Raw genomic sequence first — 23533 nt, forward strand, 5'->3', positions numbered from 1 at the left:
TATTGTCGATAATCAAACTGGGTTACTGCATAGAATTTTGCCGCCGCCCTTACACCCCGAGGTTTGTCTCTACGGCTCCTTCTCTGACCCTCTGCGAGGAAGTATGGAAGTATGGGAATATGGAAAGCAAGATGGCGGCGGCAAGGAGGAGCGGGACGCTGAAGCTCCCTGCATAACAGCATTTAGATGCCGATTCCATCCAAACAACCTCCTCAGATTCCATCAAGGACATTGTACCAATTATATAGTTGCTGGGGGAGGCAAAGGCGAAATCAGAACTGCCTCCCTTGAAAACAAAGTGAAAATAGCGAAAGTACTCACCAGCCGGGACGATACCGAGGACGGCGAGGGCCGCGGCCGGGAAACGCCGGGCGCGGGCGGAGGGCCGCGGCGGGAAAGTGCTGGGTGCAGCGGAGTGGAGTTGGAGTGTGGAGCGCTGAGGTCGGTGAGCGGGCGGCGCCGAGGTCTGAGAGCAGTCGGCGGAGCGTGCCACCGGAGGAGAGAAGTGCCGACCGGGGAGCTGGGGAGCTGGAGGACGCCGGAGAGAGGTTGGAGGCTGCGGCATTTGTGCAGCGGCGGCAGCGGCGTCCGGGAGTTCAAGACGGGGCGAGGTGCCGGCAGGACGACGGCCCTTCCCCCCCCCCCCTTCTCCCACTACGAAGACCGGAGGCCTGTGGACTGGAGTGGTGGGGAGTGGAATGAGTGGACGCCGACGAGAGGCTAGAGGTAGTGGCGACGGCGTGAGAGAACTGTGGGACAGGGCGAGGTACCAAGGCAGCGGGTCTGCCGGTGGGACGACGGCCCTGGCTTCTTCCCCTCTCTTCCTTCCCCCCCTCCTCCCATTGTCAGAACTGAAGGTCTCCGGGCCTTCTGGATGGCGTGTTGTGCGCCACCTTCATGTGAGATCAACGCCTAAGACTCAGACCAAGATACCCGCACCTTACAGACATTATTGCACTTTAAATTAAGATCATTTGCACTCCATTGTCACCAGCACTTTAAAACACCTGGACTTAAAACCAGCAGCACTTTAGTCAAATAAGGACCTTTAAGACCATTTGCACTTTATTGTCCCCAGCACTTTATTTGGTACAAACTGTTCCCTCCTACCCATTGGATCCTATCTCCCAAATTATTAAGATTGGTGTAATTTATTGGTTATTTAAACTGTTAAGACTGGATTAATTATTGGTTATTTAAATTGTTTTATTGACTAGCTAATTTAATGGAACTATTTATGGCAAATTAATTGGATAGGGGATAATAATGATTGAAGAGTTTTAATTAAGAAGCCAATTGGAAATATAATTTATTATTGTTAGCTAGTGGATTGGATGGGTTACGTGGGGGGTAAATTAAATAACTATTAGATTAAGTAATTATTAGATAAAGCAACTATCAGATTAAGTAACTATTAGAATATTAGTGGGTAATTTATTTATTGATAGGCCAATTGGAGGTGGGAGGGTTGAGAGGAGATACAGTCAGTGGAGGAGCTGGTGGCACCAGTGAGAGATGATTGGTCTGGGGATTCCGGTACTCCTGGGGAGGGGAAGGTATGACGGTGGGAACAGGCAGAAATGGAAGGGAAGGAGATCGAGACGAGATAGCGCTCGACCACCTTCCAGCCTGCGTCCCATCCCGATGGTGACAGGTAAGGGGGCAAGGCGAGATTACTCGCCTCCGTCACTGGTGTTATGTAATGCCAGGTCCATTAATAATAAGACCTCTATCCTTCGGGAATTCCTGCTCGAACAGGACACGGACCTGGCATGCGTGACCGAGACCTGGGTCCGCGATGGGGAGACCGTAGCTCTCTCCCAGATCGCGCCCCCGGGATACTCGGTCTTTCACCAGTCGCGGACTAGCGGGCGGGGGGGAGGGGTGGCCCTGTTCATTCGAGAGGTTTACTCCTTCCGGGCCCTCCCGGCTCCGGAGATCAAGGGCATTGAATGTGCCGGCCTGGCGTGGGATGTTGGGGAGGGGTTGGCGATCTGGCTGGTGTACCGACCGCCTAACGCACCGGCCAGCGCCTTACTATCACTGATGGAGGCTGCAACAGGGTGGGCATTGAGGCACCCGAGACTTTTGATTCTGGGTGACTTCAATGTCCATGCCGATGACGTGACCTCCAATCAGGCGATGGACCTAGTGTCTTCCATGGCGACACTAGGACTCTCCCAAGTAGTTACGACACCCACTCACCAGGCCGGTCACATGTTAGACTTGATCTTCGCGTCGGGAGTTTTAGTGGACGATCTTGCTTCTATAGCGGTGCCATGGTCGGATCACTATGCCCTCAAGGCTCGTGTGGACGTCCCACCCCAACCCCGTTTGGGCGGCGAGCTTATTTTAGCTCGCCCGCGGAGCCTGATGGACCCGGAACGGTTCCTGACGGCTCTGCGGGATCCCTGCCCCCCTGGCGATTCCCTCGATGACCTGGTGGAGTCCTGGAATAATAGGCTCACCGGAGCCATCGACGAGATCGCGCCTAGGCGTCCTCTGCGCCCTCGCGCAAGGCCGACACCCTGGTATAACCAGGGGCTGCGTCGGCTGAAACGGGGACTCAGACGACTAGAGAGGCAATGGCGGCGTACTCGAGACGAAGCGACTCGAACATCTTATAGAGAGGTTATGAAGTCCTATGAGATGGCAGTCAAGGCCGCAAAGAAAACTTACTTTGCGGCGGAGATTGCGTCCGCAATTTCGCGCCCGGCACAACTGTTCAATACAATCCGGACCCTTACAACGCTGTCACAGGGCAGACCAAATTTTAATGAATTGGAAATTGGCTGTGAGGCTTTTGCGGATTTTTTGCGGATAAAATCGCATCGCTCCGTTCCGACTTTCCTGCCATATTAGATACAGTTAGCGAACCTGAGGCTCCGTGCCTGTCTTCGGATCGCGTCCTGGACGGCTTCGGCGCGCTCAGCCTGGAAGAAGTTGACAGGATCCTCCTATCTGCACGCCCAACAACTTGTAAATTGGATCCATGCCCCTCCTGGCTTATTAAGACCTGCCGGAGGGAGCTAAGATATCCTATACGGGATATCATAAATAGATCCCTACTGGAGGGGCATTTTCCATCAGCGCTCAGAGAGGCGGTGGTCCGTCCCCTCTTGAAGAAAACATCGTTAGATCCGACCGAATTGGCACACTATCGGCCGGTATCGAATTTGCCCTTTTTGGGCAAACTTATCGAGAGGGCAGTGGCGTTGCAGCTACAGAGCTTCCTGGAGGACGCTTCTATCCTTGACCCCTACCAGTCTGGTTTTCGCCCGGGCCACGGGACGGAGACGGTGCTGGTCGCCCTGGTGGATGACCTTCAGCGGCATCTGGATCAAGGCGGCTCGGCAGTGCTGATGTTGTTGGACCTATCGGCAGCGTTCGATATGGTCGACCATCGGCTTCTGGCGCGCCGCCTTGCCGACGCAGGGATTCAGGGGTTGGCCTTGCAATGGTTTTCCTCTTTCCTTGACGGTCGGGGACAAAGGGTGGCGATTGGGGAGGAACTGTCCCGGAGACACACGCTTGATTGCGGGGTGCCTCAAGGGGCGGTGCTCTCCCCGATGTTATTTAACATCTACATGCGCCCCCTTGCCCAGATTGCCCGAAGGTATGGGCTCGGGTGTCACCAATATGCTGATGACACCCAGCTCTATCTGCTTATGGATGGCCGGCCCGCCTGCGCCCCAGAAAATTTGGACCGAGCGTTACAGGCAGTGGCTAGGTGGTTTAGGCTGAGCGGGCTGAAGCTGAATCCGGCGAAGACAGAGGTCCTGTGCCTTGGTCGCTGCGGCCCGGGAAGGGAAATCCCCCTGCCAGTTTTTGACGGCGCGCCACTAACAGCGTCGGGCAGGGTTAAGAGCCTGGGGGTGCTGTTGGAGCCTTCACTGACAATGGAGGCCCAGATAGCAGCCACTGCCAAGTCCGCGTTTTTTCACCTTCGGCGGGCGAAGCAGTTGGCCCCCTTCCTGGAACGTGACGACCTGGCAACAGTGATTCATGCTACGGTCACCTCGAGGTTAGACTACTGTAATGCCCTCTACATGGGGCTACCCTTGTGCCGGACCCGGAAACTGCAGTTGGTGCAGAACGCTGCTGCCCGGCTGTTATTAGGGCTCCCAAGACGGGAGCACATTCGGCCGGGGCTCCGGGATCTGCACTGGCTGCCAGTAATATTCCGAGTCCGGTACAAGGTGTTGGTTATTACCTTTAAAGCCCTATATGGCCTAGGACCTGTCTACCTTAGGGACCGTCTTTCCCCACACGTTCCCCAGAGAGTACTACGCTCGGGTTCACAAAACCTGCTGATAGTCCCCGGGCCAAAGGAGGCCCGTCTAAAATCCACCAGGGATCGGGCCTTCTCAGTAACGGCACCTTATTGGTGGAACCAGCTGCCGGAGGAGGTGCGGGCCCTGCGGGACCTAGGGCAGTTCCGCAGGGCCTGTAAGACAGCCCTCTTCCGGCAGGCCTATAATACTGACTGACAAGGAAATCTTTTGGATGGAACAAAATGCATCTGTAGACCGCCGGTTTTTATCTATCTTGCTTTTATTAATTTATGGTTTTAATTTTACTTGTAAGTGTTTTAAATTGTAGTATTTGTATTATCATGTTGTAAGCCGCCCTGAGACACTTCGGTGCGAAGGGCGGGGTATAAATCCCAATATAAATAAATAATAAATAAATATAAGTCAGGTCGCTCTGCCAGAAGCATGCCATCCAGAAGGTCCCCAGGGACCAGAAAGGTCAAGGGTTCTACTCCCGCTACTTTGCGATCCCCAAGCGGGATGGGGGCCTCCGGCCGATCATGGACTTGCGGGCCCTGAATGCCTTCATAAGGTGCGACAAGTTCAGAATGACATCCCTGCCTTATATCCTCCCCCTCCTGAGCAAAGGAGACTGGATGGCGACTCTCGATCTGAAAGACGCATACTTCCACATCTCCATCCACCCTCGGCATCGGAAGTATCTGCGCTTCACGGTCGGAGACGACCATTTCCAGTACAGAGCCCTACCATTCGGCCTTTGTACAGCTCCAAGGGTCTTCACCAAGACCATGGTGGTCATTGCCGCTCACCTACGGCTTCAAGGTGTGACACTTTTTCCATACATCGACGACTGGCTCCTGGTGGCGGTGTCGAGGGAGCAGTTGCTGCGGCACATTTCCATCACCTTGACCTTGGTGGACGAATTGGGGCTCCAAATAAATTTAAAGAAGTCTCATCTAACGCCTTCTCAGAAAGTGCAATTCATCGGGGCGATCCTGGACACGCGAGTATGCAGGGCGTTCCTCCCTGCAGACAGGGCGGACGCCATAGTGAAGCTTGTGTCCTCCCTCCATCTGAATCCATCTGTTCCGGCCCGGACACTCCAAAGGCTTCTGGGACTTATGGCGGCGACAACCTCTGTCCTTGCGTTCGTGAGGCTTCGGATGAGGCCCCTACAGCTCTGGTTTCTGAGGAGCTTCAGGTGCAACGTGGAGCACCCTTCCCGGTTGCTCACGGTTCCGGCGGAGATTCTGTCGTCCCTGTCCTGGTGGGGCTCGAAGAGTCGCCTGACAGAAGGGGCTCCCTTTCACAAGCCGGAGCCAACTCGCACGCTCACCACGGATGCCTCCCTGTGGGGTTGGGGTGCCCACATGGGGGGTATGTGTGTGGGAGACCGCTGGCCGGGCCACCACGCCAGTCAACACATAAACTTCCTCGAGTTGCTGGCCATATTTCACGCCCTTCGCTCCTTTCTACCGCTCCTGGAGGGCAGGTCAGTAGCTGTGATGACGGACAACACCACTGCCATGGCTTACATCAATCGGCAGGGGGGCACAGTGTCCAAGAGGCTTTGTCAGCTGGCTCTCCAGGTCTGGGAGCTCTGCATCTCTCGGGGAGTGTTTCTGCGGGCAACCCACCTCCCGGGAGATATGAACTCACAGGCGGACTTTCTGAGTCGGGGAGGAGCTCTACTGCACGAGTGGGAGCTCAATTGGGAGTTCCTACGCCCGGTCTTCCGTTGTTGGGGGACTCCGGAGGTGGACGTTTTTGCTAACAGGCAAAATGCAAAATGCGACCTGTTCTGCTGCAGGGGAGGTGCGGACCCCTTAGCGCTGGGGGACGGGCTCCTGGTGCCATGGAGGCATCATGTAATCTACCTGTTTCCTCCTATACCGCTCCTCACCAAGGTCGTTCAGAAGATCCTGAAGGAACGCCCGAGGGGGATTCTGGTGACTCCGTGGTGGCCCCGGCAGTCCTGGTTCCCGGTGGTCCTCCGTCTGTCGGGGGGGATGTACCATCGGTTCCCTCAAGTGCGGGATCTCCTGCTCTCTCACCGAGGGCAGGTCCTGCATCACGATATTCCTCATCTGCGCCTAACGGCTTGGCGTCTGGACCCAGATTCTCAGACAGGGCCCAGTTCGTCATCATGAACTGCAGAAAATCTTCCACGAGACGATCTTATGCGGCCAAATGGGCTAGGTTTGCTGACTTTGCTGCAGACCGTTCCATGGTGCCTGATAGGGCGGACTTATCTTTGATACTGGACTTTCTAGTCTCGCTGTTGGACGGTGGCTTGGCGCCCTCCTCGGTAAGGGTCTACCTAGCCGCAATCTCCGCAAAGCATGGACCGATAGACGGCCATTCACCTTTCGCACACCCGGACACTAAACGGTTTCTGAAAGGCATGGCAAGACTGTACCCCACGGTTAGGGCCCCCGCACCTGCCTGGGACCTTCCCCTGGTTCTTAAGGCTTTGACAGGGAAACCCTTTGAGCCGATGGCGACGTGCTCGTCCCACCTCCTGGCGTGGAAGACGGCCTTCCTGGTGGCAATCACTTCGGTGAGACGGGTTGGAGAACTGGCAGCACTTAGGTGCGACTCCCCCTACTTGGTGTTCTCGGCTGAAGGGGCCACGTTGCGTCCAGATGTCACCTTCCTCCCCAAGGTGGTGTCCGCATTTCATCTAAATTCTGATATTCACTTACCAGTCTACTTTCCCTCTCCAGCCAATGACTATGAGCGGGTGTTGCACGCCCTTGATGTTAAGAGGGCGCTCTCCTTTTACTTGCATCGTACGGGCCCTTCTAGGAAAGACGTTAGGTTGTTCGTGTCATATGCGGAGCCCTCTCTGGGGCAACGCATTTCGTCTCAGCGTCTGTCCAAATGGATTACAGGGACAATTCGCTTGTGTTACCTTCTCCGGAAGCAGCCTCTTCCAGGTCCGCTCCGTGCCCACTCGACTAGAGCGGGTGCTACCTCTGAGGCTTTCATGAAGGGAGTTCCCCTGCAGGACATCTGTAGGGCAGCCACGTGGTTCTCGGCGCACACCTTCGTGACACACTACGCCCTGGACCTGCGACGCAGACAAGCTTCCTCGGTGGGCCGTGCAGTGTTGCAGTCTGTTTCAGTCTGATGGACCGGCTGGCCCTCCACCAGGTAGGCTTGAGCTTGCTAATCTCCCACAAGTGTGATGCACAGAGACCACGAAGAAGATAAACAGGTTTCCTACCTGTAACTGATGATCTTCGAGTGGTCATCTGTGCAGTCACACTACCCGCCCACCTTCCCCGCTGCAGCCGGTCCCGCCGTGGGGCTGACGCGGCGGCCAGAAGGAACTGCCGGGATGTCTGCGGCCGTCCCTGTGGGCATGCGCAGTGGGGCGCCTGGGCATGCGCGCTGGGTCGGACCCGCGGAAATCCACAGCTTTGAAGTTTACCGATCGAGATCGGCGCAGGCGCCTAATCCCACAAGTGTGACTGCACAGAGGACCACTCGAAGATCATCAGTTACAGGTAGGAAACCTGTTTTTCCTTCATCTGTTTTAGACATATCTGTTAGTTTATCCATAATATCAAGATTCCATAGACTTAAAGTAGGGGTAACTTTGGATTTCCATTTCTGTGCTGTTGCTAATAACGCCGCTCTGAGCCCCCAATGGGAGAATGGGCGGAATATAAATAAACACATAATAATAATAAAAAAACATCAGAAGAGCTATTCTTTTATTATTGATAGGATGACAACTTAAATTCTGATCTAAGATTCAATAGGATAACCTCTGGTTTCAGATTTAACATTATTCCTATAATACCTTTGATTTTTGCAATATTTGTGTCCAAAATGAATAAATTTGGGGGCATAGAAGCCAACAATGTATATAAGGCCCTATTTGATTACACAGTTTCCAATGTAAAAAGATCGAGATCCTTTTAAAAATGTATGCCAGTTGTTTGAGAAGTATAATACCAAAAAGAGATCATTTTAAATGCTTGTCGTTTGAGTGAAGTTATATTTGTGGTATTCTCATATGTAGTCCATGCATTGTTCCATTGTACTGGAGTTGATAGGGTAGTGCATTCTCTTTGCCACTTTTTGTTGATATACAGGTTTGTTTGTTTTACTCTTTCCAAAAGTTGGTAAATTTTGAAATAGCATCCCTAATATTAGAATTGGCTTGACTTATGATCCATTTTAAATCAGTCATTTTAAATCAGTCAATTTGATGCTTGAACTTAAGTGATTTAATTGACGATATCTAATAGTGAAGGATTTAAAAACTTCTTTAAATTTGAAAGCAAATCCTGTAAAATGGGGTGGGTAACCTTATTGTGGTTCACAGGAATCACTTCCCCAGTGGCAAATATCTTGACAACGTTCTAGCAATCCAAGGGAGACCCAGCAATTGGCGCTTGACGCCAGCTCAGCATGAATGCCAGGAGACTCCCCTTTTGGTGTAGTGGTTAAGTGTGCAGACTCTTATCTGGGAGAACCGGGTTTGATTCCCCACTCCTCCACTTGCACCTGCTAGCATGCTAGCATGGCCTTGGGTCAGCCATAGCTCTGGCAGAGGTTGTCCTTGAAAGGGCAGCTGCTGTGAGAGCCCTCTCAGCCCCACCCACCTCACAGGGTGTCTGTTGTGGGGGAGGAAGGGAAAGGAGATTGTGAGCCGCTCTGAGACTCTTCGGAGTGGAGGGCGGGATATAAATCCAATTTCTTCTTCTTCTTTTCCCTCTTTACGATTGGGCTGCATCCTTTCATAGCTGGCCCCATCACAGTAGAAAGTGGCCCACTTAGCAGATTCCGGGGGGCCCAGCAGCCCTTTGCCACAGTGTCCCACTAGGAACTCCCCCCACCCCCACTGAGGTAAAAGGGCCCCTGTTCCCTTTCAGTCATTGCCACATCCCATCCCTCAGTCCTGTAGCTGAAAGCACTTGCCTCACTTGCCAGTCATTTGAAGGACCAATCATCTGCCAGTGGAGACCAAGAATGAAGACTCCTGGGGCTCCTTTGCAATTCCACTCTGTACAGGCTCAGTGTCTACAAGAAAGGGAGCCCAGCGGCACCTTCCCGACATAGGAAAAGTGACTCATCCAATACAAGCAGCAGCCAAGGCCCCGTTTGCCCCAGGTGATTTGTATCCACCTTTGGCACCACCTTTGGCACACTTGCAGTCTTTGGAGCTCTGTGTGGTCTAATCTCTCTCATAATTTATCTTGGAGTATTTCTAGAAATCTCAGTGTTTGATTGCTTTGTTTTAGTACTCTAATGTCCTCTTCTACCGAAAAGAAGCAGCATGTGGCATTTTCAGTTAGGAGACTACTGAAATTGATGTTCAAGTGGGCAGCTCTAGTAGTCTATAGCAGTAGAACAAAATTTGAGCCCAGTAGCACCTTATTGGAACAGGGTTCTTCATGAGGTGGAACGGAAATGGATGGAGATTTGTAATGAAAGCTGTGAGTCACCTTGTGGCCATACAGTGACAAGCATAAAATAGGAGTAAAAGTCACCTGGACAGATCTGGGGATGCCTTGCAAGTCCCTGTGTTTCTGCAAACTGGGTGGGTTTCCATCTGCAGGCTTGGTGGGTGGCACTGGACAATACAGGGACCTTGCTGGCCATATTCCAGCATGAAATGCAGGTATGGCTCATTGCTGGGTTTAGCAAACCCAGTAACCATGCTGTCCAGCAGAGAGAAAACAACACCCACTAGAGATCTGTGAGAGGATTGCTTTAATCATTAGGTAATTCAGGTGTTAGAAATCTGAGTTGGTCAGAGATTGTATTTTAACGTTTTAGTGAAGTTTAATGCTCCTTATTCCAAGTACCGTTTAATTACACCACTTAATTGTAATATGCTGCTGGTACGAGCTGTATCTGATTGTGAAGCTGTTGCCCTCAGTAATGGATGCTGCCCCATCTCATTGCCTACAGGGGTTTTTGTTCTTATCTGATAGTAAGCTGCTCCCCCCCCCCAAATGTATGCTTGTTGTGGCAGCTTTTAATAGTAGGCAGTCATCTGTGCAGCCAAAAATATGTGTCTTTCGTTTTAGGAGAGGATCAATGCTAAGTACGGCTATTTTTGTTTATGCTGCAACATCCCCCGTGAATGGCTACTTCGGAGGAAGTCTTTACGCCAGACAAGGAGGTAACCTGTTTTGTTTATTACATTATTGTTATTACTACAACTCTTGTAGCTCCATCGTATTTAAAAAATGTGAGGAGCACTTTAGTCTTGCTTCCCAGTGCTGCTGTTGCCTTTTTGGGGTTATCTACACCAGTAAACATTCCCTGGAGTGTTTAAGATACCTTTGTGTCAAAGCAAATATCTGTTTGTCACACAAATACCTTAAATGTGTTTCAGAACAAATTAACATTATGGCCGCAGTTTAATGTTGCCAACAGTATTTTCACTAGAAGCTAAGCAGCCTTGGAAATCATAGAATCATAGAGTTGGAAGGGATCTCCAGGGTCAGGAAACTTACAAATACTTCCCCACCCCCAGTGAAGCCCTGCTCCATGCCCAGAAGATGGCAAAAACCCTCCAGGATCCCTGGCCAGACTGGTCTGGAAAAAATTTCTGCCTGACCCTGAAGTGGCAATGTGTAAGAAAGGGCCACAAGAACTAAGAATGGATGCAACCCTTCCTGCCCTCCTTCTCATGATCTACCTAAGTTCACAGAATCAGCCTTGCTGTCAGATGGCCATCTAGCCCAGGGGTTTCAAATGCCTGGCCCGCGAATCACAACCAGCCTGCCCATGGGGCTCTATTCTCCCCCCCTCCCTCCTGTCTTCCCCTTTGAAGCTATGAGGCTGCCAAAGTTGCCTGCTCTTTCTGCCACCTCACATTACATTTTATGACACCTGGTCCAGCCCCACAAAGTCCCATTTGGGTCAGATCCAACCCTCCTACCAAATGCATCCAACACCTGTGCTCCAGCCTCTGTTTCAAAACCTCCAGGGAAGGAGAGCCCACCACCTCCCCAGGAAGCCTGTTCCACTGAGGAACTGCTCTAAGGGTCATGAAGTTCTTCCTCATGTTGAGCCGGAAACTCTTTTGAATGGACCTTGTTACAGACAGTATTAAGAATAATAGTCAAGCTTTATATGCAGCACCAGTCACAAAGTGTGTTTCTTATAAAATGTCAGTGGTTGATGGACAAGCAGGGACCTCTGAGGAATGGTGGGGGACGGGACATCCTGTGCCCCACCTCCACCACTCTCTGCTGCTGCCTGCTCCAGCTTGCCCCCTCCCAGTGCTGTGCCAGCACCAGCTTCTGCCTGCAGACAACCCCCTCCCCAGGCGTTCTGGCTTCCCTCCCCAATCCTATCCGCTCACCTCCACCCCCCCACCCCCACTAAGTGCAGGCCAGACCCTGACACAACAGGTGTGTTAGGTGAGCCGGAAGATTCCCCCACTGCCCTGTTTTCACCCAGCATTGTGGGCTGCCGTGGCAACCACCAGTGGGTATCCAGACTGTTACTTGTCTGATTCTCTTTTGTGAGAACAGCCCGTGTGCAGAGGCCCCCTTCCTTCCAAGGCAGCTGTCCTGTCAGAGTATTTTTCATGTCACACTTCCCTCCCCTTCTGCTGTGTGTGATTGTTTGCTGGACATTTGCTGGATTGTGTTTTCTTCATGTTTGTGTCGGCCACTTCAGGAGTTTTAGACTGAAAAGTGGAATCAAAGTCTTTTCAAATAAAGTGTACTACAATGGATTAAAAAGAATAACAGGAGGGAGGCAGACATTTAAGTGAGACCCTTCACAGAGGTGCAGAACAGTTGTCTTTGAGAGGCAGATGATGAGGAAGGAGGGAATCCATCCGCTGGTTGATCCCAAAATAGGTAACAGAGAGGACTGATCTTCTTCGTGGTCTCTGTGCTTCACACTCATGGGATAGTGCGCCTGCGCCAATCCCCGAATCGGTATCTGAAAAGCCCGGGATTTTTTCGCGCTCGGCGCCACTGAGCATGCGCACGCGACCCACTGCGCATGCCCACCGGCGCCAGCGCGGGGATCCCGCCACTTCCTTTCTGACCGCTGCGCAAGAGAGGTTCCCTTTCTGCTTCTCCGGTCGGTGAGAGTACTTTTTCTCTCGTTCTAGCCCGTTTGTCTTTGTAAATAGTTAGTTAGTTATTAGTATTAGTTAGTGATAGTTAAAAAAAAAAAAGCGTTTTTTCATTGTCCGGCGGACTGCCCCTTGGGGTATTCCGCTTTCGCTTTTCCCCCGCCTTTCTCTCAGGCGTTTCTGAGCAGAAAGAAATTGCTTTCGTGCGACTGCTTATGGAAAGTCGCTGGGGGTTTTTCAAGCGCTGCCGTGCTTGTGGGAAGAAGATTGCCCCTCCGGACGGCCATTCTCTGTGCCTGTTGTGCTTGGGGGAGTCGCACAGAGTAGAGTCGTGCCCGCATTGCCTTCGGTTCTCGAAACAGACTAGGAAGAACCGTGCGGCTCGATTATCGGCGGCGTTAACCGAATCGGCGCTTCGACCTCATCGACCGATGGAGGTATCGGCACCGAAATCGACTGACACCCCGGCACAGGAGCTCGCATCGGCCGATGCCGCTCCGATCCCGACTTTAGAACTGCCGGAAGAGCGTGGCTCCACAAAACGTCCCCGCGAGGGCTCGGTGGATACGCCCGCTAAGAAACGCCGTGAGGACTCGGGGACCCGAGTTCCGAAAAAGGCGAAATCGAAGGAGAAGCGTAAGCGACCCCGCACTCCTTCCCCGTCGGGTGGCTCATCGACATCGGCAAATCCGCCGAAAACGATTCGGGTTTCTCCGCGCCGGAGCCCAGCAGCCCAACAATGCCTGTCGGCGTCGGAGCAGGAGCCGGAGATTGACCTCACCCAACGGTCTTCGTCTTCGGGCTCACGTCGACGGTCGATCAGCGATTCGGCGTCGGAGGTGGATGCTTCGGCACCGGTCATAGACCCGCCATTCAAGCCCCGACCCAGGCGAGACCCACCCTATACCCCGCAACGCTTCCCGATACCACCATGGGAGCAGCGTCGGTGGCAGCCTCCCTACTCCCGTTACGAATCCTACCGTTGGTACCCGGAGGACTACCAAGACTGGGAGCAAGCTTCGGAGTTCTCTTCGGTGTCAAGGGTCTCGCATCGCTCCCGGAAGGCATCGGCGTCGGTTCCCCCGGATCGACAGCTAGTTCCAGTCGAAGCCCCGTGTAGACTACAACCGGTTCAACTTCCACTGCGAGAGTCGACCCCGAGGCTCTCGGAGCATTCCACCCAACGTGACTCTTCGTCATCGGAGTCGGACAGTGAGGCTCAGGACTTGGAACCCTCACCAGGCTCCCAGATGGCGGAGGACCTTCCGATTTCGCCGTCAGAGGATCTGAAGTCCTATGGGGACTTTGTGAGACGTATTGCTGCCACCCTCAGACTGCCTGTGACCCAGCCGGAACCCGTAGTGGACGACAACGTGTTCGATATAATGCAAAGGAACACGTCCACTGCGGTGGCCCTCCCGGTTACCAAGGTGATTCTTCAGGCCGTCAAAGAACCTTGGAAGAAGCCTTCTTCGACACCGGTCTCCTCTAAACGCCTGGACCACATGTACAGGGTCCAGGAGGCAGGTGCTGAATTTTTGTTCACCCACCCACGTCCGAACTCAGTGGTGGTCTCTTCCTCCTCGAAGGCAAGGAAGGTTCACTCCTCCCCACCGGACAAGGAGGGCAGGAAGATCGATGGGATGGGCCGCAAGGTCTATTCAGCGGGGGCACTCGGCATCAAGGTATCTAACTATGCTGCCTGCATGGCTAGATACCAGTATGCCGTGTGGGAACAGCTTTCCCCCTTCCTCTCTTCTTTAAGTGAGGATAAGAAGACGGCTGCAATGAAATTGCAAAAGGAAGGTCTCGCTGTGGCCAGACAGCAGCTGGCTGCAGCGAAACACATGGTGGAAGCTTCAGCCAAAGCCATTACATCTGCAGTTTGCATCCGGCGGCACTCTTGGCTCAGGTCGACTGCACTGCACCAAGACACTAAGACCTTCATTGAAGACCTGCCGTTTGAAGGTGACGGGCTCTTCAGCACCACAACTGACACGGCGCTGCAAGAGTTCGATAAGAGTGTCAAGACATCCAGAAACTTGGGCGTCCAATCTTCTTCCAAGGCTTCTAAATCCAAGCAGTGGCCCAAACCCTGGACCAAGAAGCCTTACCAGAAGTTCTCCCCTGAGCAGTGGCGCCCTCGCTCTGCGCAAGTAGAACGGCCTCCCTACCCCGGTAACGGCAGGAACCGCTACGGGGCCCAACCCTCCAACAAGTCCAAGGGGGCTCGTCCCCAGAAGCAGGGGGTTTGACTTCCTGCAAGCACGCGTCATCGTTCCCACTGTTGGCTCTTCCATCCGCCTACGCCCTTTCCTGCCTGCCTGGGAGTTGATCTCCACAGACAGGTGGGCTCTGTCCATTGTAAAAGAGGGCTACAAAATAGAGTTTGTTCAGACCCCGGGTCAGTCCGTGGTAGTTACCACTCCCCCTTCCCCACCTCTGCTGGCGGAGGTGAACAACCTCCTACAGAAACAAGCCATAGAGGTAGTTCCACCGGAGGCCAGGACAGGAGGTTTTTACTCCCGCTACTTTCTGGTCCCCAAATGGGACGGGGGTCTGAGGCCTATCATGGACCTTCGGAGTCTGAACAAATTTATTCGGTACCAGAAGTTCAGAATGGCCACTCTGCAAACAATCCTACCCTTCATCAATCAGGGAGACTGGATGGCGACCCTGGACCTCAAGGATGCCTACTTTCATGTCAGCATTCATCCTACGTTCAGGCGTTTCCTAAGGTTTGCAGTGGGTGCTCGGCACTTCCAGTTCAGGGCTCTACCGTTTGGACTGTCTACTGCTCCTCGGTTGTTCACAAAGCTGATGAGTGTGGTGGCCGCCCACCTTCGTCTTCAGGGAGTCGTTGTTTTCCCATCGACGACTGGCTTCTAGTGGCGAAGTCGAGGGACAGTCTGACAACACACATTGCCATCACTCTGCGTCTTCTCGACACCCTGGGGTTGCAGGTCAACCTGGAGAAATCCCATCTTACTCCCTCAAGGACGGTCCAATTCATAGGGGCTCTGCTGGACACAGAACAACACCGAGCGTTTCTTCCTTCGCAGAGAGCGAAGGATGTCATCGATCTGGTACGGCTTCTTCAGAGGCGGCAGTGGGGCACGGCCCAACAACTTCAGCGGATGTTGGGGTTGATGGCTGCGACGACAAGCGTGCTGCGTTTCGCAAGACTGCGCATGAGAGATCTTCAGCTGTGGTTCTTGTGCCACTTCCGCCCTCTCAAAGACTCTCCTCGAAAGAGGTTCACCATCCCACCTGGGACTCTCCAATCTCTGCTGTGGTGGGGATCAGAGAGCAACATCTGTCAAGGGGCTCCATTCCATCTCCCAACCCCAACCGTGACTATTGCTACCGATGCGTCCCTATGGGGGTGGGGAGCGCACCTGGAAGACTTATGTGTGGGGGGCCAATGGTCACCGGAACTCAGTTGGTGCCATATAAACTATCTAGAACTGCTGGCGGTTCATTTTGCTCTTCGTTCCTTCCGTCCACTATTGGCAGGGAAGACTGTGGCATTGCTTACGGACAACACCATTGCCCTATGCTATATAAACAGACAGGGGGGGACAGTGTCTCGCAGGCTTTGCTCGCTGGCGATAGACCTTTGGACGGAGTGCCTCCAGTGGGACATTTTTGTGAAGGCGACACACCTGCCGGGGGTCCTCAACATACAGGCGGACTCTCTCAGCAGGGGTGGAGCCTCTCCACACGAATGGGAACTGCAATGGCGGTTCCTGGAGCCGGTGTTCCAGCTTTGGGGGTACCCACAGTTAGATGTTTTCGCCACGACAGAGAACAAGAAGTGCCCCTTGTTCTGTGCCAGGGGAGGTGCGGATCCAGCCTCGTTGGGAGACGGACTCCTCCTCCAATGGGGGGGCTGGTTCCTCTACATGTTCCCACCCTTGCCTCTGTTGACAAGGGTAGTCCACAAGCTAGTGCAGGAGAAGCCACGTTGTATCCTGGTCACTCCTTGGTGGCCCCGTCAGGGCTGGTTCTCGATCCTGCTCCAGCAGTCGAAGGGGATCTTTTACCAGTTCCCGGCAGAACCGGACCTGTTGTCGGCCCAGGGCGGTCACGTACTCCATCACAACGTGCCACACCTGAAGCTGACGGCGTGGCTCATCGACCACTGAGTTTTTCCACCAGGGTCCAGCAGGTCCTCCAAAGCAGTAGGAAGCCTTCCACCCGGGCCTCCTATGAGAGGAAGTGGAGGAAGTTTAGTGACTTTGTGGCTGACTCCCTTATGCCGCCTGCCTCTGTTGGGCTCTCGGCTATTTTTGAGTTTCTTTTGGCTTTGGTGGATGAGGGGCTGGTCTTCTCCTCCATTAAGGTTTATTTGGCAGCTATCTCTGCTTTCCATGACTCAGTAGAGGGTTACTCTGTTTTTGCTCACCCTCACTCCAAAAGGTTTATGAAGGGTCTGTTTCGTCTTCACCCCCCTTCTAGATCCCCTCCACAGTTGTGGGACTTGACTCTGGTTCTGGACAAGTTGACTCGTCATCCTTTTGAACCTATGGCAACGTGTTCCCTGCAACTTTTGTCGTGGAAGACTGCATTTTTAGTTGCCATCACTTCAGCACGTCGTGCGGGGGAGCTCACGGCGATGCGCTGTGACTACCCCTATCTTGCCTTCAGAGAGGCTGGAGTCTCTTTAGCTCCAGACATTACCTTTCTCCCGAAGGTGGTCTCTCAATTCCACCTCAACCTAGAAGTTTGGTTACCCACGTTTTACCCTAGCCCTTCCTCGGATGAGGAACGCAGGCTGCATGCGTTAGACGTTAAGCGTGCCCTCCTGTTTTATTTAAACCGCTCACGGGGTTTTCGTAAAGACAACCAGCTTTTTGTCTCCTACTCTGCCCCCAAGTTAGGGTCCAAAATTTCGTCTCAAAGACTTTCCAAGTGGCTTACTGAGACAATTAAACTTTGTTATTTGTTGGCGAAGAAGCCTTTACCTGGACCTGTTCGTGGACACTCCACAAGGGCGATGGCCACGTTGGTGGCATTCCTGAAGGGTGTGTCCCTTTCCGATGTCTGCAAGGCGGCTACCTGGTCTTCTCCGCATGCCTTCATGAAGCACTACGCGCTGGACGTGCATGCTCAGCAGAGGACTCGGTTGGGAGCTGCGGTGCTGCAAGCTGTTTCTTCAGGTTGACCGTCTTCCCGCCTCCAGGTATGCTTTGCTTGCTAATCTCCCATGAGTGTGAAGCACAGAGACCACGAAGAAGATAGACAGGTTGCTTACCTGTAACTGTAGATCTTCGAGTGGTCATCTGTGCATTCACACTACCCACCCTCCTTCCCCACTGCTGACGGTCTCCCTCCAGTAAGGGGCTTCCAGCGGTCAGGAAGGAACTGGCGGGATCCCCGCGCTGGCGCTGGTGGGCATGCGCAGTGGATCGCGTGCGCATGCTCAGTGGCGCCGAGCGCGAAAAAATCCCGGGCTTTTCAGATACCGATTCGGGGATCGGCGCAGGCGCGCTATCCCATGAGTGTGAATGCACAGATGACCACTCGAAGATCTACAGTTACAGGTAAGCAACCTGTCTTTCTCTCAGCCAGTCCCATAAATGCTAAAAACCCACCTCCCTGCCTCCAGCTACACCAGCCAAGTCGATTCTTCCTCCTCCTCTTTTAGGAGAAGCTTCCATTGCTTAATTCTAGAGGCTCTGCACTTTTCCATCCACCGATGGAACCTTCAAACCAGCTTGCAACAGCCACTGAAACAATGGAGTCTTGTTGTTGGGCTGTTCTGCGAGGTCCAGGAAGACTCGTTCAGACCTGGGCTTGCTGGGAAACTGTGTCAGGCCAGTTGCTCACCCTCCCTCAGCCAGACTTGCCTGTTTCAGGGAGCCACGGCTTCCACCTTTTCAGGCTGACATAGCAGCACCACCTGGCTCAGCAGGGGTTTTACTCGTATCCAGTTGTGAAGCAGTTGCAAGCCTGGAGGGCTGTCACATCCTGCTAGACCTGATAGGTAAGCCATTCTTCACGTAACTCACGCCTGGTGCTCTTTCAGAGTCCTGCTGCTCACACTTTTGATTGTTAGAAGGGGAGGGGCAGTGCCACATTCACATGGGCTCCCCTGTTTTAGTTCTGCAAGGAAAAGCAGCTTGCAGGTCCATTCTTCGTGCAGAGGCTTGGTTAGCCTCCTGTCTGACTGTCCTGAATGGAAAAGTGAGCTTGCTCTAGCTGTATGGGTGCGAATGCCCACAAAAACGCTTTCCTAATTGACTGAATGATAAATAATAGTGATAATTGCTCAAACTGACTCTAGAGAACCTCACAATAGAACTGCAGCTGTATTGCACTGGAATCTTTGCAAGAGGTTTGGCTTTCCATCATGGGAGCACAAACCACACAAGGCCGTGGAGAATGAGGAAACAAAGATTCTTTGGGGCTTCCGATTGCAGACAGATAAACGCCTGGAGTCTGGCACCCCTGACATCACAATTGGGGGGGGGGGGAATGAGAAATAGGGTTTGGATCATTGACTCTGCAGTCCCAGCAGACAGTGGAATAGAAAAGAAAGAAACAGGAGAAGATCCCAAAATACCAAGACCTACAAATAGAGTTAGAGCGCCTCTGGGAGAAGAAGGTGCCCATCATGCCCATTATGCCTAGAAGTCCCAAGAAACACCTGGGCATTCTGGGCATGGAGCAGATAACACCAGCTCAGCTCCCGAAGTCTGTGTGGCTTGGAACAGCAAGAATCCTGCCAAGATACCTCTGCCATTCCCACAAATTTGGCTAGATCTTGAATTGCAGAACACCATCTGCCAGTCAAATATCTGGCTATGACAGTTCATAATAATATTATATCATACAATTACAGAATCACAAAGTTGGAAGGGGCCGTCTAGTCCCACCCCCTGCTCAATGCTGTTTGTCCAGCTGTTGCTTAAAGATTGCCAGTGAGGAGGTGTTCCCCACCTCCCTCGGTAGTGATTCCACAGTTGAACAACTCTGACTATCAAAACGTTTTTCCTAATATCCAGCCGGCACCTTTCCACCCTTCATTTGAACTCTGCTGCCAACAGGAGCAGCTCCCCCTCTCCTCTAAGTGACAGCCTTTCATATCCTTACAGAGAGCAATCCTGTCCCTCCTCCACCTCCTCTTCTCCAAAATGAACAGCCCCAAGTCCCTCCGCCTTTCCTCCTCAGAGGGCTTCTTGGTCTTCAGGCCCCGATCCTCCTCATGGCTCTCCTCTGCACCCACTCCATTCTATCCACATCCTTCTTGAAGGGAGGCCTCCAGAATTGTACCCAAGACCCCAAGTGTGGCCTGACTGAGGCAGTGTACACCACTAGTCCTTTGTGTCCATCTTGTGCCTTCTCAATAATTGCACCCAGCCTGTGTGGAGTTTCTTTGCTTTGTTTTGGAGGGGGGCGGTTATTTGAGATGAGCTGAGAAAGGTGCCGTGTTGTTCTGAGTCTGGAATGCCTTGGGATGTCTCTGCCTGCAGGAAGGCGGTGGATCAAGCAGATGTTCATTGGGGCCTTCCTGATCCCTGCCATGGTGTGTGGCACGGCCTTCTTCATCAACTTCATCGCCATCTATTACCACGCCTCCAGGGCAATCCCCTTCGGCACAATGGTGAGCAGTTTAAGAGCCTGGCAGCACAAAGGTCGGGATACTTTCCCATCAGCAGTTGGTTAATTTTTGAAAAGTCAGAAAAGAAAAAGAACAGGAGGCGGGGGGACTTGAAACCCAGCACCCCCTTTTTTTTTTTTAAAGAAAAAGAATCCTCTGCGTGTGTGTGAAAACCCTGCATATTACGTTCCTATGTAATTGCTGTCTGCATGCCATGCATTCAAATACTGATAAAGTTGTCAGTCCGCAATCCATTGGCTTACAGAAGGTGGGTGTTTCTCTCTCCAGGTCTTTTAGCTGCACTAAGACCACAGGAATGGGGCCCTGACCTGGGTAGCCCAGCTCATCAGATCTTGGAAGCTAAGCAGGGTTGGTCGGGGTTCGTACTTGGATAGGAGACCACTAAGAAATACTAGGGTCTCTTGCCTTGAATACATACCTGTGGGGTGGTCAGAAGCTACTTGGAAGATCGATAGACAGGCAGGTAGACAGATACTGATTGAAAAACACACAACTGTTACAAGAGTCATTTTTTGCATTGATTGTGAGAGTTTCCAAGCACATGCATATCAAATATGTATGTAATTTTAATTAGACCAGGTTAACTTAAGTTGTGTTCAGGGAATTGAGTTTGAAATAAATATATATATTAATATGGTCAAAATGAATTCTTTTTTTTAACTAGCTAGGTGTGAGTCCAGTAGCATCTTATAGACCAATAAGATTTTCTGAGGAGAAGCTTTGGAGAGCTCTGACCTGAATAGCCCAGGCTAGCTGGATCTCATCAGGTCTCGGGAGCTAAGCAGGGTCAGCCCTGGGTAGTATATGGATGGGTGGTCTTCAAGGAATACCAGGGGTGTGACACCGAGGCAGGCAGTGGCAAGCCACCTCTGAAACTAAGTCTCTTAACTTAACCCAAGTCTAGCTTGTCACCTAGTGGTAAAAAAAAGGGTAAAGGTAGTGCGAGCACCAGTCGTTTCCGACTCTGGGGTGATGTTGCATCATGACATTTTCACAGCAGACTTTTTTACGGGGTGGTTTGCCATTGCCTTCCCCAGTCATCTACACTTTCCCCCCAGCAAGCTGGGTACTCCTTTTACCGACCTCGGAAGGATGGAAGGCTGAGTCAACCTCGAGCTAGTTACCTGAACCCAGCTTCCACTGGAATTGAACTCAGGTTGTGAGCAGAGCTTGGACTGCAGTACTGCAGCATCTTCTTCGTGGTCTCTGTGCTTCACACTCATGGGATAGAGTGCCTGCGCCTGCGCCGATCTCCAAATCGGTATCTGAAAAGCCCGGGATTTTTCCCCGCTCGGCGCCAGTGGGTTTTTTTGTGTTTGGCGCCTATGGAAAGACGGGGTTTTTTCAAACGCTGCCACTCTTGTGGGAAGAAGATTGCCCCCCCAGACGGCCATTCCCTGTGCCTTCTCTGCTTGGGTGAAGCGCATTGCATGGAGTCCTGCTTGCATTGCCTCCGCTTCTCCAAGCAAACCAGGAAGAATCGGGCAGCGCGGCTTTCGGCTGCCTTGACTGAGTCGGCACTTCGACCTCAACAATCGGCATCGGGCCTGTCGGTATCGACGATGGCAGATACTGCGGCCCCGACGGTCACATCGGCCGATGTGGCGCAGGTCATTACCGAGATGCCGATGGAGCGAGGCTCCTCCACAAAATGATCCCACGAAGGATCAGTGGATATGCCCACCAAGAAGCGTTGGAATGACTCGGGGACCCGAGCATCCGTACCGAAAAAGGTGAAGTCCAAGGAGAAGCGGAAGAGGTCATCCCGCACTCCTTCACCCTCACGCGACACTCAGCGCTCATCAATCCTGTCTCTCGACATCCGAACACAAGATCGACCTCACTCAACGATCCTCTTCTTCTGGGTCGAGGCGACGTAGTGGGAATGGTTCGATCTCCGAAATAGAGGCATCGACGCCGATGGAGCCTAGAGGCAGACGAGACCTGGAGCCTTCCATGGTACCACGTCGTTCCCACTGTTACCACCGTGGGAGCAGCATCAGTGGCCGCCCACTTATCCGTACCCTTATCCACCATATCAGTGGTTTCCACCGAAGGAGTTTGCGGAGTGGGATCAGCAATCGGAGGCATCCTACATGTCGAGGCTCTCACACCATTCCAGAAGGCCCTCGGCATCGACATCGGCATTGATCCCTCCGGAGAGGCGTACCGCGCTAGCAGCTGAGGCTCATCGGCGTACATCGGCATCGACCCGTTCACCCATCCGGGAATCGACACCGAACCTCTCAGAGCATTCCATACATAGTCTTCCTCGTCGGACTCTGAGAGCGGTACCGACAATCCAGAAAGAGCCTTGGAACCTTCCCCAGTGTCCCATACGGCCAAGGATCTTCCCATCTCGCCATCGGAAGATCTGAAGTCGTATGGCGAGCTGGTGAAGCGGATGGCAACCTCTCTCTCTCTGCCTGTGACGCAACCACAACCCGTTGTGGATGACAATGTCTTTGGTGACCGGAAGAGCGATTGCCGTAGATGTATCCCACTGCATAATGTCAAAGACATTGGTGACCGGAAGAGCGATTGCCGTAGATGTATCCCACTGCATAATGTCAAAGTGATTCTTCAGGCAGTCAAGGAGCCCTGGAAGAAGCCATCTTTAAAGCCGGTGTCATCTAGGAGGCTGGACCACATGTATAGGGTCCAAGAGGCGGGTGCCGAGTTCCTTTTCGCTCACCCGAAGCCGAACTCAGTGGTCGTCTCCTCCTCCAAAGCGCGTAAGGTCCACTCCTCCCCACCTGACAAGGAAGGGAAGAAGCTGGACAACATGGGAAGAAAGGTTTACTCTGCAGGGGCCCTAGGAATAAAGGTATCTAACTATGCTGCATGCATGGCTAGATACCAATACTCCGTATGGGAACAGCTTACCCACCTCCTCTCTTCCCTGAGTGAAGATAAAAAAGCTGCTGCCAGGAAGCTGCAAAAAGAAGGCTTTACTGTGGCCAAGCAATAATTGGCTGCAGCAAAGCACATGGTGGATGTATCCACAAAGGCCATCACGTCAGCTGTGTGCCTCCGTCGTCATTCCTGGCTGAGATCAACATCCCTTCAGCAAGACACTAGGGCCTTTGTGGAGGACTTGCCCTTTGAGGGAGACGGCCTCTTCAGCACCACCACAGATAGTGCGCTGCAGGAGATAGATAAAAGCCTGAAGACCTCGAGGAACTTGGGCATTCAGGCCACCTCCAGAGCTCCGAAGGCAAAACAGTGGCACAAACCCTGGGGGCAAAAAGACCTATCAGAAGTTCTCACCCAAACAACAATGGAGGCCTCGCTCTGCCCAACCTGACAGCAGGCCCCCATATTCGGAGAATAATAGGAACCATTATGGCTCCCAGGCCACTGGCAAATCCAAGGGCATTCGCCCTCAAAAGCAGGGCCTTTGACTTTCTCATGGCACGCGTCATCGTCCCAATTGGTTCTACGTCTGTCCGCCTCTGCCCTTTCCTACCTGCCTGGGAGTTGATCTCTACAGACATGATGGCGCTGTCCATCATAGAGAAGGGCTACAAAATAGAGTTTGTTCAGATTCCGAACCAATCTGTGGTA

The 23533-nt window shown here is 52.7% G+C and overlaps 1 protein-coding gene across 1 annotated transcript in view; it reads left to right on the forward strand.

Annotated features, from left to right (window-relative positions):
- TM9SF3 (transmembrane 9 superfamily member 3) overlaps window positions 1–23533 on the forward strand; it is an 86801-nt gene that overhangs the window by 53289 nt on the left and 9979 nt on the right. The window contains exons 8-9 of the mRNA XM_060236660.1: window positions 10325–10419; window positions 19818–19948. Coding sequence (XP_060092643.1) covers window positions 10325–10419; window positions 19818–19948 — 226 coding nt within the window. The remainder of the gene's footprint in view (window positions 1–10324; window positions 10420–19817; window positions 19949–23533) is intronic.

Source organism: Heteronotia binoei, chromosome 4 (assembly GCF_032191835.1).
Source record: "Heteronotia binoei isolate CCM8104 ecotype False Entrance Well chromosome 4, APGP_CSIRO_Hbin_v1, whole genome shotgun sequence".
NCBI lineage: Eukaryota > Metazoa > Chordata > Lepidosauria > Squamata > Gekkonidae > Heteronotia > Heteronotia binoei.